The sequence below is a fragment of the Podarcis tiliguerta genome, assembly GCF_965153285.1.
Source record: "Podarcis tiliguerta genome assembly, chromosome: 1".
NCBI lineage: Eukaryota > Metazoa > Chordata > Lepidosauria > Squamata > Lacertidae > Podarcis > Podarcis tiliguerta.
In genome coordinates, this window is record NC_139534.1 from 21,799,348 (window position 1) to 21,820,762 (window position 21,415).

The 21,415-nt window shown below is 39.8% G+C and overlaps 1 protein-coding gene across 8 annotated transcripts in view; it reads right to left on the reverse strand.

Annotated features, from left to right (window-relative positions):
• OLA1 (Obg like ATPase 1) overlaps positions 1-21,415 on the reverse strand; it is a 92,658-nt gene that overhangs the window by 5,320 nt on the left and 65,923 nt on the right. For all 8 annotated transcript variants that reach the window (XM_083411985.1, XM_083411983.1, XM_083411982.1 and 5 more), the window contains 3 exons: positions 3,237-3,377; positions 2,453-2,549; positions 420-542 (listed from right to left, as the gene is read on the reverse strand). In XM_083411985.1, the coding sequence (XP_083268111.1) occupies positions 420-542; positions 2,453-2,549; positions 3,237-3,377 (361 nt within the window). The remainder of the gene's footprint in view (positions 1-419; positions 543-2,452; positions 2,550-3,236; positions 3,378-21,415) is intronic.

Sequence of the window (21,415 nt, forward strand, 5' to 3'; positions counted from 1 at the left end):
ATATCCCATTCATGCTGTATATAAAACACATCCCTAAATGTTTGCCAAAGAACTGTAGTTTTGTTACACCAAACAGATGTAACAGAACAAACAGATACATATTATCTTTCTTTAACTGTCTGAAAATGATCTAACGACTGCTATATATACTAGCATTAACAAGTGGTGCAGTTTGCAATAATAAAGTTAAAATGGCCAGTATTATTGCCCAGTCTGAAACATCAAGTGCTATTGCTTGCTCTTTAATGTTTACATTTGTCCTGGTAACTGTCATACCATATTATGCCATATCTTTAACTGTATCTTAATTTTTGCCCAAAATGTAAACAGTATGTCTGTGCTCTATTTTTAGCATTGACTTCTCTCCAATAAAGTCTTAAAATAAGAAAATTATGTTAAGGGAAGGATAGGAAGCTCACCTTGACAGCTGATTCTGAACCTCCTTCTTTAAAATCTTCAAATTTCATTACTTCAGCCATAATGAATCCCTTTTCAAAATCAGTGTGAATCTTTCCTGCAGCCTGAGGAGCCTTCGTCCCTTTCTGTCAAAGAGAAAAACCAGGAGGAAATTAATTGTATTTAGGAAGATTGATTGTGCAAGAGAGATTTCTCTATTGTCATGTGCTTTCAAGATCTGCTGAAACTTAGTTACGTATCAGTTAAAACGTCAGGAATCCAAATAGCTAATTTTCAGCACTGGGCCGCAGACAGACACTTTTAGCAGAGATAAACAAACTGGTATTAAAAAAGGCAGGCTTTGTTTCTTCCTAATGCATATCAACTGCTATATTGATTTTGGATACTGTGTAGGTTTTGCAGGAATTCGATCTTTACAGTGAAAGAGAAATAAACACGTTAAATAACTTTAAAAACTATACGGTCCCAGGTGTTAGTTCAAAATAAATGATTCTGATTATCTTAAAATTCTATAACAACAATTTATTTACAGCATTGATCCAAAACATGGACATTGTCTAAGCATGAGAACACTGAAATAAAGTATATTAAAAATTAACATTTTAAAGTCATTAAATGGTATATTTAAAATGCGATGTAGCAACTGAAACAATCCATAACCACCTATTTACATGCAAATAGCCCTGATATATTTAAATTATGAAGAATGCATTATAATTGCTTCATGTGTTAAACTACAAGGGCATCTATTCTATGCACACACAAGCATGCAAAGAAATTTGAGAAATAATGGTGACCTAAAGGCTGCTTAATAAACCATGTTAAAGTGCTAAGGAGTCTGACACTGTAAAGCATAGTTTTTACAATAAAAGATGTATTGGGTTAATATGGCTACTCACTGATGCTTACCTGACTAAATCTCTCAGCACATTAAATCAAAGATACTTACAATCAGTCTTAAGATAAACCAGCTTTCAGATTTCTAGCAAAGGAAAGGCATTTCTGCTACTCTGTGAGCAAGTGTCTCTGAACACATTATCCTGAGCTATGTCAAAGTGCACCATCAAACTAAATACGCTTTTATATTTTTCAAAATGATTTAGTGTGCTTGTTGTGAAGTATCTAAATATCTGCAGCATTATTTTAATTTAAAATTTACTGAAGGTGGTCAGGCCAAACCAAATTATTATAAAAAGATATAAAAACAGTACTAATAATATCCATCACATAGCAAACTCAAACTGAAGCAGAAGCATGTTAATGGACAAAAGATTGCATTTACTATCTTGAAGAACTTATGTTTTCATTAGATCAAAAACAGAGTTTGTAGTAACATGCATCTGAAAAGAGAGCTACCCTCTATATTAAAATATATTTACATTAAAAAAGCAAACCATTATACAGCTCAGCTTTTACTGTCCTCAGGGAATAAATTAGCCACCCTGACAGTAATCAGTTTACATCAATATACATTTTTAAGGCATATGTAAAGACTTGATATGAACACATAAAACCATCAAAATAAACTACTCCTAAATATTCAAATCTGTATCCCCCCCCCCCCCGCAGAACTGTGTACCCGCACAGAGTATAATCATGTTATATTGCTTTTATTGCTGAAAATGTAATCCGAGCAAAGCAAAAGGAGGAAAGAACCACCCGCAACCCAAACAAACTTAGCGAATACAAAATGAAAAGCAACATCAATTTCACTGCAGACAAACCCAGTCACACAGATTAAGCAAGCACAATACTGGTATGTCTTATCTCTGACCACAGGAGGAGGGTAGACAGATTCTACAGGATGAAGAAATTCAGACTATGTAATAGGCAGAATCAATTGTTACCTGCCTCAATCAATGCAGCTCCACTTTCACTGTTCAGCAGCTCACAAATAATTAAAGTTATCCTGGACAAAAACCTCATCTGTAATGACTAGCTAACCGCCACCATGACAAACTTCAAAGTCAGTGATATCAATCTGAATTCAATAGTGTGGAACTGGATATAGCTGATGAATAAGTATGAATCTTACCCTGATGGTCCATGCACGCACTTCATCGGGGCCTGCAGTGAAAAAGTATTCTAGTTGGAGTGCTGCATACCCAGCCTTAATGATCTTTGGTAAAGCACTAAAATAAAATGGAAACAAGGCCATTCAACTTATACACAAGAAAAAAACCTAAATGCCTCAACCATTCCATTTTGGGAGGGGGAGCGGGGGAAGAGACTATCCATTTGAAAGATTCTGAATCTTTCTTCTCATCTCTACTTTTAAGCATACTGATAATTGTAATAAGTGCATAATAAAAGCTCTCAGATGCTATTCTGAAATGGCAGCCATAGAAATCATACTTGATTTCTTCATAAATTTGGCAAAATGCAGAAAGGCAGCGTTTGGGTCTCCCGTTATTGGAGGACCCCAAGTCGCGAGAGCATTGTTATTTGACTAAAATTAAAACACTGAAATAATTTATTGCTGTTATTCAGAGAAACTAACAGCGACATATTCTCTCTCTCCCCCCAACCCAGCCTCCTCCCTGTGGATGACCAGAGAGTTTTGGTGATCATTCCTTTTAAAAAATATACATAACTAATACCTATGGTATAATTAAAACACTGTACAGAGATGACAGATGACAGTTAAAAACTTAATTTAAAATAAATCTTTTCACTCTGTCTCATGGTAAAGAAAGGAGAAGATTCCCTCTTTATAATGGTAATTACTCTGTCATTTATTATTCTATCAGCGCAAGCAATTAAATTACTGCAAGGAAATAGTTGATAATAAAGTGTAGGGAAAATGAATGCTAATTAACCTTTGTGTCATGTTCTCTTCCAGATACTTCTGTTTCTCCTCAGCACTCATTTCTTGCAACTTGAGTTCCAAGGCCCCACTAAAAGGAATGACCAAGGCGCCAGGGTCATGCTTGTCCACCCACTCTTTAATTTTTATCAACCTGTAGACAAAAAAGGGCACAACATTATCTTGTAGTGCATGCATGACTGTACCACATTCATTATTATCAAGTAGCACATACATATTCATAAGAATTGCACGGTTTTATGATGCCATCTTTTTGTGTATTGCTTTCCAAGGTCAAGGCATTAACAGGCAGCAATTGCTTCAGGTGTACTCCATTAATATTTTACTGTTATCTGCTTTTATTCTCGCACATTATAATCTACATGGAACACGAACGGATTTTTAAATGGGCTCGAAATCTGGCTAGGCTTTGGTAGGGATCTCAAACTCAAGCTGCACATTCGAAATACACTTTAGGTGTGCTCCAAGCGTTGTGTCTTGCGCTCACAGAAGCAGGACTATCCTAAGTAATATCATTTGGTTACAATAAAAAATAAAAAAATCACACCAAAAAGAGCCTTAATTCCTTGCAGGCCTTCTTTTTATTACTGTTTCCAACTGCCTAGAGCAGCTACCATTTGGAACTGTAAAAATATCTGTGGACAACAGACCAAGCAATATCTGCATTCTGCCACGTGTATCGTATGGCTACAAAAGCATTCAGGATCTTTCTCCCAGTACTACCTACATCTCCATTAACTCTACAAGGCACATCCACTTCACTGTACTACCCCTAAACCTCTCCCACCCCACCCCAAAATATGCTTACAAATGTCGTTTAGTAATAGATGAAACCAAAGGCCTGTCTAGGCCAACATCCTGTTCTCACAGTGGCCAACCAGATACCTACAGAAAATCCCACAAGGACTTGGAGGGCAACAGCGCTCTCCCCCCTTGTGCTTCCCAGCAACTCCTATACAATGGCATAGTGCTGGCTTTGACCTACAAAACCTTAAAACGGCTCAGGACCGCAAGACCTCAAGAATCGCCTCTCTCCGTATGACTTACCAGGACCTTGAGCAAATTCTCTTAAGGTCCTTCTTCATGTGCAAGAGGTCCAGAGGTCTGGCAACACGAGAACGGGCCTTCTCTGCAGTGGCTCCCCATTTGTGGAACGCTCTCCCCAGGGAGGTTCAGCTGACGCCTTCATTATACACCTTTAGGCGTCAGGCAAAAACGTTCCTCTTTAACCAAGCCTATGGCTGATTGACATCCGGTGCCCTTTTTAAAATGTGTTGGGGAGGAGGGGGATTATTGGTTTTTGTTTCCATTATGTATTTTGTGTCTTTATATTGCGATTTTATGTTGTGAACACACTAATAACGCAAGCCGCCTTTGATAATGTCATCCTCCATAAATCACCTGTTAAAATCATCCAAGTTGGTGGTCATCGCTATTATCTTGTGGCAGGTTTCGTATGAAGAAATACATCCTTTCGCCTGTCCTGAATCCTCAGCTTCATTGCATGACCTCAGGTTCTAACATTTTGAGGGAGAAAAAATTGTCCACTTTCTCCACTCATGAACAATTTTATACATTTCTATCATGTCCGCCCTTCTTCTCCTCTTCTTCTAAACTAAAAAGCCCCCAAAGCATTTCCTCACCAGAGAGCTGCTCCAGCCCCTCGACCATCTCAGCTGCCCTTTCCTCCATCTTTTCCAACTCTGCAATATAATTTCTGAGTTGCAAAAAGTAGAACTGTACACAATATTTGAAGTGTGGTTGCACCACGAGATCTTTGTAACAGCATTAGGATACTGACAGTTTAATTTTCATTTTATTTTCCCTACTGAACTCCCAACACGGAATTTGTCTTTTTCAAAGCTGCCATACACCTGGTCAACATTCTGAATAAACCATCCACCATCTTTTTTCTACTTAGTCACTGCGGTACCAGCAGCGCATGTACCAGTTTTTGTAACGACCAACAATGGCAACGTTAGACTGCTTGAGCTCCCCACTCAACAAAACTGCAACAAAACATTGCAGTGTAAATGTTCCTGTTCAGAGTTCTTACCAGTTATAGTCATGCCTTCTTCAACCATAATCCCCTCCTCAACCATTACCATTACTATTATTATTATTAGTAGTAGTAATTATTGAATTTATATACCGCCCTATACCTGGGCATCTTAGGGCAGTTCAGAGAATAATTAGTATTCTGTGCCAAGTGAACATTCTGTTCTCAATGGGCTGCTTTTGGGAGTGTTCCCCTCTTAGGCTTTATGTGCTAAACTAGCCCATTATTTATTTTTTATTTATTTATTTATTATTATTATTATTATTATCCACCCTATACCTGCAGGTCTCAGGGCGGTTCACAGGATAAAATCAGAATATAAAACCACAAAATACATAAATCAAAATAAAAACAACCCAGTAACCCCACCTGCACTTCAATATACAAAATACTTCATTATCTATGGTTACTATCTTGCCAGATTAAACAGCAATAACCAGTATCAGTACAATAATGCATATATGGCAAAAGAAACAAATGGCAGTAATATTTGAGTGTAACACTGATGCTAAGTTGGTTCCATGGAATAGATTAAAACCTTGGTGATGGGGGTAAGAAACACAACATTCCTCCACAAGCAAAAATGTCAGTGTGAAAATGGCGCTTGGATATAAACACAGACAAGATATTAGGATATCAAACAGATGGCACTCCAGTCCAACAGGAGGAAGCTGTGAGCAAACACATTTCCACTTGAAAACCTCCCCACCGCTTACGTATAAGGCTGCTAATGGAGCACGTTATGATCACCAGAGGTACAGCCCGGTGCAGAACTCTATACATGCCCATCCTAAACAGTAAACTAGGTTCAGGCACAGCCTATCCCCTGACCTACTTGCCTATACAGTGGTGAACACAATTTCTGCATGCCATCTTCTAGGCTACCACTGGCCAATCTGGTGCTCTCTATAGGTTTTGGATGTTAACTCCATTTAGCCCCATGTGTCCAAAAAACCCCACAACCCTTTAGGCACTAGGTTGGGAAGGCTGATCTAGGCTGTGGAGAGAGTAATGGGCATAACAGCCTCTTGTACCACTTGTGGTTTGCCTTGGACAATGGCCAAATCCTGCCAGAAAACAAGCGACCATCTTAGTAAAAATTAATAGCCAGTTGACTACAGAGGAAAACAGAAGGCTTGTTGGCCTTCGGAGACAGCAGCAGAGACAACTGAGTCAGCACCCTGTAAATTAATAGCTGCTAGTGGCCAAGCAGGACCCAGCGCAGGTACAGGGACATCAGAGGCCCGGAACGATGTTTCCAGCCGGTAAAAAGATTCACACTAGTAGGCTGCAGGCCCAGGCACATTATACATTACTCCATTTTCCTGGTTGGCAGTTAGCTGTGGGAAACAAGACTTTGTTCATCTCATGTTGCTGCTGAACTCCACAGAATTCACATTAGTGGACACAGGATGCTTGTAGCATAGTACACAATCAATTCGGATGTAATTTAAATGTAGTTGTCTGAGGATTAAGACTAGATATGTGAGGGTTGTAATATTGTGGATGTTACACACACTTTGAAATACAGTGGTGCCCCGCAAGACGAATGCCTCGGAAGACGAAAAACTCGCAAGACGAAAGAGTTTTTCATTTTCTGAGTTGCTTCGCAAGATGGATTTCCCTATGGGCTTGCTTTGCAAGACGAAACGTCTTGCACCTTTTTTTTTTAAACCGCCAATGCATTCCTATGGGAAACGGTCAATACACATTGGTGCTTCGCAAGACGAAAAAACTCGTAGAACGAAAAAACTCGCAGAACGAATTAATTTCGTCTTGTGAGGCACCACTGTATAAGGAAGCAAGCCACATACAGGCCTGAAGCAAGTTTTATTTAGATTTTTAGACCTATTCATTTTCTAGCTCTGGACTATGGGTTTTATGCTATTTTGGTAACCTAGTTTGAAACTGTGGGCATACAAACCTTTAAATAATTCATGCAAATGTCAAAATTAAACGAAACCAAAAGTTCATCAGTTCTCATTTGTTAAAGAAAACAGCAGGAGATCAGAGCTATTATAAGATTATGTGTACGGTGGACAAAGAATACAGAAGTTCCTTCAACAGTTTGCACACGTGTGTTACAGAACGCTGTCCTTTCGTTACTTGTGCAAATGCCCAGTCCATAGTTTTCAATGCTCTTTATATTGCATTGCTGCTTCCTCTCCAGAATATTGGAAGGACACAGTTTAGCACCAAAGACAGTTACTGAGTCATTGTTGGCATTTTAAGAATTTAACAGCAGCTTTATTTTATAGGTATGACAGCTTTGGTCTCTAAAATAATTGGATAGCAAAAGTTCCCACACCTGCAATTTCATAACACCCCCTCACACGGCAATAGCCAGCCCATTCCAAGTCGAGGGTCTCACGATTCCTTTCCAGAAAGTTTGTTGTTCCCCCAGGACACTGTTTGCAGCTCTGCACAGTCTTCTTTGAGCAGCTGCCTGCACACTGTGGCGCTGCGGTGGGGAGAACTCACTGCTGAACGTGCACACGGGGAATGGGAAGAAAGCTTTGCATGGGCTAATGGCGATGCTGCAGGCCCCAACAAGGGGGTTAAGGATGCGGGACAGCATGGTAAGAGGTCTATACTAACTTCTATGGAGCAGCTTTCATTTTAGTTCCACATGTGTGGGGCAGCAGAATTTCATCCCAAGCTACCAGATTGCCATTCTACTAAAAAAAATCCCTAATAATGTGCAGAGGTGTGCAAGCATTTATTTTGGGTTTGTATCAATGTGCTGTGTTTTTGGACTAATTGAGATAATGTACCATGTGACCACATCTAAAAGAAAGCACAAAACATAAAAGGAAAAAGCAGTTTTAATATATTTCTAAAATTCAATACGGGTTTTTGTTTTCTAAAAATGGTCATCATAACTAAAACTAAGAATGCTGCGGAACAAGATAAGAAATAATTACTTTGGCTAAAACACCAATTCCGAATAATAATAGTGCTACACTCATTTTAAGGGCTTTTCTGTCGAGTCCTTAGAGAGATTATTTGCATTCCTCAGGTATTCTATTGTACAATTCAGATGAATAAAGACTTACAAATCATTCCTCCACTGCCAGTGAGAGACTTTGATCCAGTGAATACACTATTGTACCTTAACTATAATTGGCAAAAAACCTGACAGTGTGTAGAGCATCACAAGCTTAATAACAAAGGAGAATATCTCAGAGTGTTGACAGATGATCTTCATAATGCAGAAGCAGAGCTGGTACATTTTAGCAATAAATGAGCATGGAGGTCTAAAGGTCTCTGAAGTGACTGACATCAGACCTGCCACTAGCTCAGTACACAAATAGGGTACTGCATCATCCTGTAAAGACAGGTTCTTTGCTTGCACATCTCACTTTTGTGACTTTCAGTGTAAAATAAAAAATAGTTTAAAAGATGCATTACAGAATACTCAAAACATTAATATAAACTAATGAAACTAAAATGGAAGGTGGCTGTCTCTAAGCAGCAATCTCTTATGTTTAGGTCAACAAAACCACCATTGTAAAGGATACTTCTCCAAAGCTATGTTGATATCAAACAACACCAACATATCACCACTCTTGTGTGTAGTGTAGTCAATTGGATAGTCAAACAAGCAAAAAACTGGATAGTCAAACAGGTATTCCGTTCCATCGTATCTACTCCAGAAACCAGTTCTGGGTTTATCTAATAAGAATGACTAAATAATTAATTATTATCTAATAATAATAACTAAAAAGATTCATTGCCCAACATTATTCTTTGCACTATGAAAGAGAGCATAGCAATTGGTCAGAGAGAAGGCAAAAGGCATTTAGTTTTCCATGTATGCTACACAGTGAAGCATCACTTGCCCTGGATTGCAAGACTTGAGCCTATCCATATGCCAGAGTGAACTTCTAGCTCTTTGGCTCCACATATCAACCCAAAAAATCTGTCTACCAAACTTCATCTAAAAATGCTAACACCAACTCCATAATCAACTCACTTCTGCAGACACAGCTATATTATTTTCTTTTCCAGATAAATACAGCAGTTTGAATAAAAAAGGTTCTGGAAAATGCAGATAATGTAGACTTAAGAGGTCTCTTCTCACACCTAAAGAATGTCAACTATTCTCGTTCTCTTTCTCTCTCTCTCTCTCTCTTGCAATGTTCTTCTTTGTAGTGCTTCAGTCTTTGCCTCCCTGCACAGCTGCTTTGAAGTACAGGACAAGGCAGTGCAAAATGGGGCTCTTTGAGGTTTTATGGCTTGGCACTTGAATGCTTTCAGCCACACCCAGTTTCAGATTCCTACTTCCACAATCATAAACAAACATGTCAGAAGTAAATGAAAATAGGAAACTATGATTCCTGATGTGCTCCTAAAGTGTTTAGAAATGAAAGGTGGCACTGGGATTTGATTGTAAAAGATTAGTTAAAACCTAGAATAAACTGGTTCTGAACCACTCAAAACTCTGTACACTTACAGAGGTATCTGGTTTGTTGAAGAGTCAGTGATACTATCATCCCCTCAAAGCCTTGAGTGTTCAGGGAAGCCATGCATGTCTAGTGACATCATCAGACAGTGCTTTTTCTCACCTGCTTTTTCTGGAGTTGAGCTAGAACATATTTGCATGTCCACCCCAATCAGAACCCAGAAATCTGGCCAAAAATTCCATTAAGGTAGAATTTCGCAACATTTCTAGAAGTGCTTAGAATTAATTTTATTTTTGTCCCCTTGTCTAAGCGGCATGAGACACCCAAGAGGCAATTTTGCTCATTTACATGCATTTAATGAGCGGAAGAGATATAGGACAGAAGGTAAGAGTACGATCCTTAAAAGGAGGAAAGATATATCTAATATTTGCTCAAAGGCAATCTCATAAACTGAAGCTTAACTCCTGAACAGAGTCAGTTAATGATTTTGACACATTTTCACCTATACAAATCAAATCATCCTCAAAACCACGCCAAAGAAGAGAAACTATTGGCTTTGGAACAAGGCACAATGAAGTAAAATACATTATGACTACTAGATATCTGTCAGAAACTGAAAATGGGTTTTCTTGCTGCACTTCTGCAGATCTCATGAAAACACACACAAAACAGTAAAAAGCAAAGATTGGAAAGCTCTAGTCTTTGCTGCTTTTCTGCTTTATAAGGATCAAGGACAGTAAGCAGATAATTATACCATTTAGGAATCTTCTGCACTTGTGAAAGTTTCAAAGTTATGAAGTAAACATTGAAAACCTGTCTCTTCAGAGCGAAGCCTTAAATGTATAATTTCAAAACATTTAATTTTTAAATTTAATTATGCTGCTTCAATATTTCAACAGAAATCTGGAAATAGTTTGCATTGGGGATAATGGCATGAGAAAATGAGAAGCAAAGGGTTTTAACATGGTTGCCTAATCCTTATTTACATATGCAAACACTGGTGTTTGGACAGACTCAGAAGGTATCTTAAAAGTTGTACTGATTATGCATTCTTATTTATTGTAAACCATTTTGAGAACTCCAGAAGGTAAGCAGTGTGTAAATGGAAATAATCATCATAGTATTTCTGAGTGTTCTTCAAAGGCTGCCCCATGTGAAGTACTTCACAGTAGTCCAGCTTGGATGTAACAAGTGCATGCATGGCTGAAGCTAGGTCTGCTTTCCATAGACAGGGTGTTTTGATAGCATAAATAATAATTTTCATCTTAGACCTTCCTGATTCAGGATTTCCTCCGTTCCCTGATGCAGTGAGCCTCCATATTGTCTTTTTGAAAAGGGGTGTAAGATTTGACAATTCCACAAAATATGGAGCTGTGTTTTGGGGATAGAATATATATAAGCTGCTAGGATTCTATCTAGCATGTAGATCTTTTAAAGCCCTAGGGGCCACACCCTGACATAACGCTATCCTCAGTCTCAGATGCAATGGCTTGAAAATTAGCCCACTTGCCAAATCCAGCTTCTAGTTGATACACAAGTTTAGTAGTGTACACCCAGCAAATCTCCCAAGAATAAAAGCAGGTGGCCACTGAACAACCCAATGGATTCCTTCGCTGTATTTCTTCGAAGGTCAGCAATTAAACTCATGTAGAAGCAACATAAACAGGCTGTTAGCAGAAGGATTTACGCTCTCCTCTCTCCTCCCCCAGTGGCCCTTAAATCTGTTCCCACATCCCTCCAAAGAAGATTGGGGGAGGGTTTGGTGAGTTCCATTGTGCAAGCGTAAATCTTTGTGCTAACAAAACAAGTGCACTGGATGCCACTCACTGTCCATCCTTATGACTTGTTAGTTCCATATAAGCCTGCTCCATATAGTCATAGTCTTTGATATAAATATTTCTAAACAATCAAATGAATACGCTGGTTCATACATTCACCAGATCCTAGAGTTTAATTCAACCTGGTGGAACAGAATGATCTCCTTCCTTCCACCATTCAAATAACTTCCGGTGTCAACTGTAGCCTCCATATTGACAGCCGATCCCATAAATATGTCTATCTCTCTTCCGCACCTTCTTGAGGTAGACAAACTTTGGAAATGGCATTTCCATGAAGCCTAGGAAGAAGTCACAGGAAATCATCCATGCGGTGGATTATCATGATGTACACTCCACTACCCTATTTCAGTGCCTGCTCCTGATGAATGCATGATCGCTGGGCTCAATCTCAATGGAATCTTAAACAGGAAGTCATGAATGTTGTTGGTATTATAGCAATTACAAGAATATTAATCAGCGCAAGGGTTGTATCATTGCAGACGAAGAGTCAGCTACAGCTATTACATTTGGGACACATATTCCTCCCAAGATCCATGTTTAGTATAAGCAAATAGCACACCCAATTTGTTGATTTCTTTTGGCTGGATCATTTGTCCTTATTTTGTCTCTCCCCCCCCCCCCCAATACTTCTGGGTTTAAATACATAAATTCCAGGAGGAAGCATATTTAGAATTCTTCATTCATGCTTCCCTCCTCAATGCCACAAAACAGACATGGTGGTGGTACCAATACTGGAGATATACTAATCCCCAGTTCACTAAAAACAAACAAATAAAAAGCTTAAGAACACTGAAAGTGTACCAGAGCAGCTCATCAGGTAATGAACTAAAGTTATGCTCACACATTCTACATCTTTTTGAATTGCAAAGGAAGAAAACAAAGATGACCTGTTCCTATACCTTTGCAGTTTGCACATTATAAATAAACTTGTTTGCTAATTTACCAGCAAAGGCGCACGCTTGAAAGTCTTGAAGTTGATGATACACTTACTGTACAAGCAAGCAGTGTAATTACATAATAGGCTGAAATAGCTTTGCAACAATATACCATTTTTAAAAAACAAAACAGCAACAACCTGCTGTATAATTACTAAAATACTAGAATGGCTCTAGATGAAATTCAAGCTTATGAAGAAGAATATACAGCAAAAAATGTTTTTAAAATCTCAACATAATGCAAGTGTCTGCCTAAACACAAATTGCTAAGTACATCCACGTTTCAAATGCCCCCCCCCCCTTGTTGCACTTAATTTTCCTCTTGCATATAGATAATTGGAAGGAAAATTTATAAACGTAATGACATTTGTAAGTACAGTGGAACCTCAGGTTACGTACCGCCCTCCTTACAGGTTACAAACTCCACTAACCCGGAAGTAGTTGCTCCAGCTTGCGAACTTTGCCCCAGGATGAGAACGGAAATCGTGAGGTGGCGGCAGCAGCAGGAGGCCCCATTAGCGAAAGCGCTCCTCATGTTAAGAACAGTTTCGACTTAAGAACGGACCTCCGGAATGAATTAAGTTCATAACCGGAGGTACCACTGTATACACAAAATTTAATATATAGAGAGTAAAAAGATTTCCCTTCAAGTTTTTTTTTTTAAATAGTTTGTTTACAGCTACAAACATTAACAAACCATGGTTACAAACATGAAGAGTAAAAATAAGTGCTCAGGCATCTTTTTATGCATTCTTATGTCTGCACATTCTTATGCATAAAAAGTGATGGGCACAAGATGGAACTCTTGAGAATCTCCATGCAAGCTGCAATGGGCCTAAGCAGCACACTCCAGAAGTGGAAGGAAAGGAACCAGTGTGTCATTGCACCTCCAATTCCCAAACCACAGAGCTGGTCCAGGAGGATGCCACGGTCAATGGGATCAAAATCCATTGAGAGTTCAAGGAAAACAGTGTGTCTAAACTGATTTCAGGCCTGAAGGCAGGCTGAAAGGGATCTAGTTAATCAGTTTCATCCAAGTACATCTGAAACTGCATAGCCACCACCCTCTTGAGCAACCTTCCCCAAAAGAGCATATGTGATTCAGTGAAAAATGACATACATTGAAAGGTCCGGATTCAAATACCCGCTACGAACAGCTTTAATCATTTTACCTAGGCTTCACAGCAGCTGCATTCTGATGTCATGATGGCTCATTTTGTTGGGAACAAATCTAGGGCAAACCTTGTGTTTGTGAGCATCTCCCTCCCTTCTCCAGCATCATTATGAAGAATTCAGAAACTTTAGCTTAAGTGATTATCCACAGCTTGTCATATTGCAGTGGTACCTCTGGATGCGAACGGAGCCCCATTCGCATCCTGAAGCGAACGCAACCCGCATCTGCGCGTGCGCGGGTCCCCGCTTCCAGTGTGGTGTAGTGGTTAAGAGCAGTAGTCTCTTAATCTGGGGAACCGGGTTCGCGTCCCCGCTCCTCCACCTGCAGCTGCTGGGTGACCTTGGGCCAGTCACACTTCTCTGAAGTCTCTCAGCCCCACTCACCTCACAGAGTGTTTGTTGTGGGGGAGGAAGGGAAAGGAGAATGTTAGCCGCTTTGAGACTCCCGAAGGGGAGTGAAAGGCGGGATATCAAATCCAAACTCTTCTTCTTCTTCTTCTTCTTCTTCCATGCATGACATCATTTTGAGCATCTGCGCATGCGGCAAAACCTGGAAGTAACGTGCTCCATTACTTCCGGGTCACTGCAGAGCGCAACCCAAAAATGCTCAACCCAAAGCTACTTCAACTCGAGGTATGACTGTATTCTACAATTAGCTGCGATTAATCTTAACTGTCGGCTACTTGGAACAAGCCAACTTCAGACCCTGAGTTATCAACAAAACATACTTAAGAATAACCACAGTTTAGCTTTCAGAGATAACACTACATTATAGTTAACTGAAAACGGAAAGAAAAGTTTCTGAGCAACCACACTAGAGAAGCAGCACTAAGGTTTGTTGCTGTCATGATAAACCACATAACAGCAGACTGCAACCAATGGTCAAATGTGCATGTAAGCCAATAATTGTGGCATAATAAAAGCACACTAAACATGAGCTATAGGCTGGTGTGTGCAGCTCAATCACTTCCATTTCAGTCATCCACTGGTGTGTAAACTAACTGGACAGAGGAAAGTGTAGCCTTAAAGCATGGTTTATTGTTGGATGTACAGAAAACAGCTCCTGCACAACTGTGCATTATAAGGAAAGGTTCTTGGCCATTACATAAATTATAAACACTCATAATTATCAATTATTAGGACAATAAAAGTGTAAGCTATGAAAGATAACTTAAAACTAAATTTTCTGAACACAATACTTTAAAACACTGAATGACCTTTTGTTTCTATCGTGTATAGAATTAGTCAAATTTCTGTTGTCCCTTAATAAAAGCACAGTATAAATGCTTTCTATCCCTCCAAACCTAACAGTCAGAATTACAGAAACTGAAGGTGCAATTCAATGTAGTGATTCATAGGTTCTCTAATAGAAAGATTCAGCAGTTTTCAATCAAGACCTTTATTCCTTCTCTGAATAAATGATGCCTGAAATTTTTATTCTTGTTCTAATGGAATTTCAATGGCCTTCACTGCAAATCTACTGGAAATTTTCGCATATTAAGTAGAAAAAATTAAATGATGTTAACCACATTTTAATGTGATTAAGTCTGACAGGGTCATTATTTCTGCTAATCATTCAGTTTAAAGAGCTCAAACAAAAGTTTATAACAGACAATCTTTTTAATTGTGTATTGACTGTATAAGAGAATTTAAGGCCACTAAAAATATAGATTCATTGCATTTCACATGTATAGACCCAATAATCTCTTACTCTCTTGAGGGGGGGAATAAAAAAAGACTTAATGGAGTATTTACTTCTATAGTTCCTTTCCATATAATGGGGGGGGGGGTGTTTTCAGAAAGGGTATGCTTTTCAGTATTGTGTTATATTCAAGTCCTGGCTTTTTCTTTTAAACTACCACCACTTTTCTATGTTAGTTACTGTAAGAATCGCCTTGCTGAATCAAATGAAGGGTCTACTATTCGAGCACACACAACAGATAGTAAGATGTACTGAGGTAGCCAGTATGTCCTCAGCATTTTGATAACCAGGATGCCTTGCCTCTGACACAGACCTTTCATTTTTAAGCAATCATACCTAATGGCCCTGGATAGCCTTTTCCTCTATAAATTTATTTAATCCTAAAAAAAAAAAAAAACCTGCTTATGATAGTGCCCATTCCCACATTCTGTGCCACTGAAACTCCTATTTTAGGTATGGATTGCATATTAGCCCTGAATCCACCTGCCAACTGATTTAATCACAACATCCTTGTTCTTGATTCAGGTAGGTAGCCGTGTTCAGGTAGGTAGTCGAAATAAAAATAAAAATTATCCAAAATTGTCTAGTAACACCTTATAGACCAACTAAGCTTGTTCTGGTGTAAGCTTTCATATGCATGCACATTTCTTCAGACACACCATTGTATTATTCTTGTCACACAATCCACAGTGCTATAAATATCTATTATACTCCCAATTGTCTTTTTTTAATATATATATAATGCCCCAACATCTTAAAACTTTTCTTCATAGCAAGTGAGCTCTGGCTATTTCAGTTGCTCTATTCTGTCCCTTCTCTGGTTTTAATTACCTATTTCTGAGACCAGCTTGCAAAATGGACATAACTCCTGAACACATCCTTCGGTAGATGAGAAAAGCCAAAACCAATACAAGCAAACAGGACAGGATTGTGCTCCGATAACTTAAGCTTGCAGTATTTTAAATATCAAATTTTCAGCAACGTCAAAGTTTTATGATGACCCAAGTATAGCATCAACTGTATTACTCCTCTTTTATAAAGACTTGTCATCTACAAGTCCACTTGTAAGGGGGCTGACCTAGTGAGAAGTAACAAATTTAATATTTGCTATTAAATAATAAATTTAGTTAATAGTTCTATAAGGCCACATTTACAGTAGGAATTCTTAGGTAAATGCAGTAAATTCCATTCACATGGTGAAGGAACAGTCTCGTGCATGTGACTACATTATCCACACACATGCAGCAGGAGAGTGAGACCGTACCATCTCCCATGCCCCCTAGGTCTAGGTATAAAGGAAAGCTTTTAAATATGTCAATGAGTCATAAAGCTTCACAGCTGCCATCTTTTTGGGGGGAGAAGTAATGATTCAAATGTCAATATGCTATTATAGAGGTGTAGGCTTGGAAGGGACCCCAACGGTCATGTAGTCCAATCCCCTGCAAGGCAGGAATCTCAACTAAATCATACATGACAGCTGACCACCCAACCTCTGCTTAAAAATCTCCAAGGAAGGAGGGTCTGTTCCACTGTTAAACAGCCCTTACTGCCAGAAAGTTCTTCCTAATGTTTAGTTGACCTCTCCTTTCTTATAACTTGGAATACACTGGTTCAGGTCCTATCCTCCAAAGCAGGAGAAAGAAAGTTTGCTCCATCCTCCATGTGACACCCTTTCATATATTTGAAGATAGCTATCACATCTCCTCTCAGTCTCCTTTTCACCAGGCTAAACATACCCAATTCCCTTAACCGTTCCTCATAAGGCTTGGTTTCCAGACCCTTGGATCATCTGTCTTTCTTGGTTGCTCTCCTCTGCACATCTTCTGTAATAGAAGGTGAAGCAATGAACTAATTCAGCTTCTTTACTACAGTGGAAACTCGTGTTACGGACAGGATCGGTTCCGGAGGCCCGTCAGTAACATGGAACTGACGCAAGCCGAAGTGCCACATCTGCGCACAGCGCAATTTAACGCTTCTGTGCATGCGTGAGCGGCGAACCCGAAAGCAACCTGTTCTGGTACTTCTGAGTTGCCATGGGACGCAACACAAAAACATATAACCTGAAGCGGACGCAACATGAGGTATGACTATACAGTGGTACCTCAGGTTACAGACGCTTCAGGTTACAGACTCGGCTAACCCAGAAATAGTACCTCAGGTTAAGAAATTTGCTTCAGGATGAGAACAGAAATTGTGCCGTGGCGGCATGGCGGCAGCAGGAGGCCCCATTAGCTACAGTGGTGCTTCAGGTTAAGAACAGTTTCAGGTTAAGAACGGACCTCTGGAACGAATTAAGTACTTAACCCGAGGTACCACTGTATTTGCTGTTTAATAGACTTAACTGCCACTAGCCACTACTTGTGTCTGGTACAAATGGTAAGTAATGACTAGCAAGCAAATCTTACAACAAAAAGTTACTCCCCCCCCCTCCCCGATGCTCACCTGGGTGGGAGCTTCTCCTTGCCAATACCAATTGTTTTTAATCACATCTGTTGCCCTGTGTAGTTTCCACTGAAGACTGCTGCTGAACTGCAGCCCACGTGCTTCAATTTAGAAAAGGCTACCTCCGGCACGCAGTTATATGTGGCTACCACCTAAGTAGCAGGTAGAGAGAGACAAGCACGCAGAACACAAAAACATATCATCTGGCTATGAAAAGATTGCCAGGGGGTGAGGTGGGGGGGGGGGTGGAATTCCACAGATGGCTAATATCACATATTTTTATTCCTGGTTTCAGGTGATGGTCTCTTGCATTATACAGCCATATAAAACAGTTGCTATGAAAGACTTAATGATGCAATACAGCAACTTATTACACCTACACTTTCATAAATATGCTTAGAAAAGTAATAAAACGTGAAAATTTGTAGCTCAGACAACATTATTCATCCTTATCCATCCATAGCATTCCAACAGATTCAAAACAGGATTACACATGGCTGCCTGACTACAAGCACATGCCAGTTCTCATCTTTTGCCTTCCTAGGGAAAAAAAGTGGTGATAAAATGAATGAACGCACTCATTCAGGCACTGAATACACATTTAATGTATTATGCAAATTATCAAGCAATATTTCAGATTCTATCAGTGCAATACCCAAGAATGGATTCCTATAGTAGTAGTCTAGGGCTCTGGTATTGTTACTGATTTGCTATTGTGCTGAATACAGCAGGACTCATTGCAGAAGTGCTGAAACCATCTTGGTCATCTTGATAGAACGTTAATGTTAAAGCTACATCTACATGTTCCTACCAGCCTGATCTCCTTCCCAATCATTCTTTACACAGCTACCTGTATAATATGGATCCAGGTCCATCAATGAGACTTCATATAGTCTGGAAAGCTGAAGGAAAATAACTACACCATTCAATACTTCCAGCCCTGAAGCATATTACCAAGGCAAGGATTTGACACCCCCCACCCCCAAAGCAAAGAGAAGCATGGGGAGCCAATGGCAAGCCACTGGTCAGTAATGGCTACTGTCTCACAATTCCCATGGGTCAGAGCCAATCTTTGTGTACTAGCAAACATAGTTATTGCTAGGAAATAGCATCACTACATCCCCACAGAGCCAACAGAATGATGTCGCCTGCTTTGAGGTCACGTCTTCATCAGAGTCCCCATCACCAAAGGGGACGCGGGTGGCGCTGTGGGTTAAGCCATAGAGCCTAGGACCTGCCAATCAGAAGGTTGGCAGTTCGAATCCCTGTGATGGGGTGAGCTCCCGTTGCTCGGTCCCTGCTCCTGCCAACCTAGCAGTTTGAAAGCACGTCAAAGTGCAAGTAGATAAATAGGGACCACTCCAGCGGGAAGGTAAACGGGGTTTCCATGCGCTCCTCTGGTTCGCCAGAAGCGGCTTAGTCATGCTGGCCACATGACTTGGAAGCTGTACGCCGGCTCCCTCAGCCAATAAAGCGAGATAAGCGCCACAACCCCAGAGTCGGTCACGACTGGACCTAGTGGTCAGGGGTCCCTTTACCTTTACTTCATCAAAAACAGAAGAAAACAGTGATAGCTGACTTTATGAAACTGCTCTCCTCTAAAGGTTCTTTCTCTTGTGACAACAGCATCATAGGAACTGCTACAGAGCAGCTCCAACCACTACCAATATTGTTTCCCATTTCTATCAGGAGCAACTGTAAAGTGTGAGAAGCCACAATCTGCACTCCTCCCATATAGCTTCCCGTGTTACTTGAGCAGCACAGGAAGAAGGTGCATGGCAGTGATCCCATACCCCAAATGTAAAATGAGAAGGGACTTTAAGCGGCACTTGCTGATATCACAACACTCACAATCTGGTAGGATTTCAATTAACAGAAGAGTGGACTTCTTTGCACGTAGGAGGCAATGGACTGCGTAATGTTATGCCTCTGATGCTCATAATCCTCTTCAACCAGGAAATGTATTTTAATGCAAACACACATATTCAGGAAGGCTGCAAAATATGATCAATGTTTGCATTCTAGTTAAAGGTAGTCAGAATGAAACTGATATTTTCTTTTATCTATTATAAGATCAAGACATGTGCATAACAAGGACCACTAAAACTAATCATATACCATTGGTTTTTGTATGGAAATTTATGGTTGATTTTTATTTATTTTATTTGTCTGTTAAAACACCTTTCTGATGAACTGTACAAAACTTTATCAATAATTTTGCTTGTTTTAAGCCTCTCTGAGTTACTTTTTGTTTACAACGTGAATATGTTTAATAAATAATAACTATTTATGCTTAAGTAAACAGAAAAACAGAATCAATACTCACTACTATTATAAATAGCAGGAAGAAGTTTCTGAAAGCAAGAGCTGTTCAACAGTGGAATGGACTCCCTCGGGAGGTTGTGGACTCTCCTTCGTTGGAGGTTTTTAAACAGAGGTTGGGCGGTCATCTGCCATGGATGCTTTAGTTGAGATTCCTGCCTCGCAGGGGGTTGGACTAGATGACCCCCGGGATCACATCCAACTCTACAATTCTATTATTCTATTGACAAGAGCAAAGATGTGCATCTGCTCTTACTTCCAGGATAGAAAAACTGTGCTCCTCCAGATCTTGCTGGACTACAATTCTCATCAACCTTCATGCTGACTGAGTCTGATGGGTATTGGGAATCCAACAAAGTCTGAAAGTTCACATGTTTCCTGTGCCTACAATCTTAAAGTAAGATTGTGACAATTGTGGCGATCACAAAGGGTCCCCGGACGTTTCACCATCTATTGATCCCTGTGCCACCACTTTATTTCTTGCTGCCACCACCCAGGCCCTACCTGGTACAAGACTGAGTCCAGTCAGGGTTAAACTGGAACATAAACTTCTGTTTATTTATTGCAATTTAACAAGCATGTGGTTTCATAAACGGTATGGGTCAATTACAATCATGGGGTGCCTATCCAGACCTATAACTTCCGCTACCTGCTCTCACTCACTAAACCACCTCTCAGATATTTACTTGTCTTCCTAGCCCCTAACTGCTCCCAACTCAGCTTATTTCGCTACACTAACTCAACCAACCCACAGACTCTATCCCAATCCACTCCCACTCCAACCAACCAACCACCCAACTCCTCCCTTCGCCCCTCCCAGAGCTGGTTTTATAGTCCCTCTGACTCCACCCCCCTGGGTTCTGATTGGGTAACCTGTTAAACTATTTCACCTCCAGCACTCTCATATGTTAATGTCACAACAATATAAATAATTTTAAAGATATTATGTATGCTTCCTCATGATGCAAATGCAGCTGCTAACAAGAACTGAGGTGAACATCGTCCTTTAGAGTAGGAGTAGCATCATATGTTTTGGACTACAACTCCCATAAACCTCAGCCAGCATGTCCAATGGGCACAAATAAGAATCCATAATATGTGGATGGCATCATGTTGACTACTCCTGATTTAGACTAAAGACCCCCTTTCTTGCAACTAGTAGTTTAACACATTTAGCATTGTGTTTAGCATTGTGATCAGTCAAAAGCAGAATAGAAAAACAGTTGTCTGCCCATAAACAATTCCTTTCAAATACCATTCATTGAAAAACTTCAGAAAACTTCTCTCCAACATA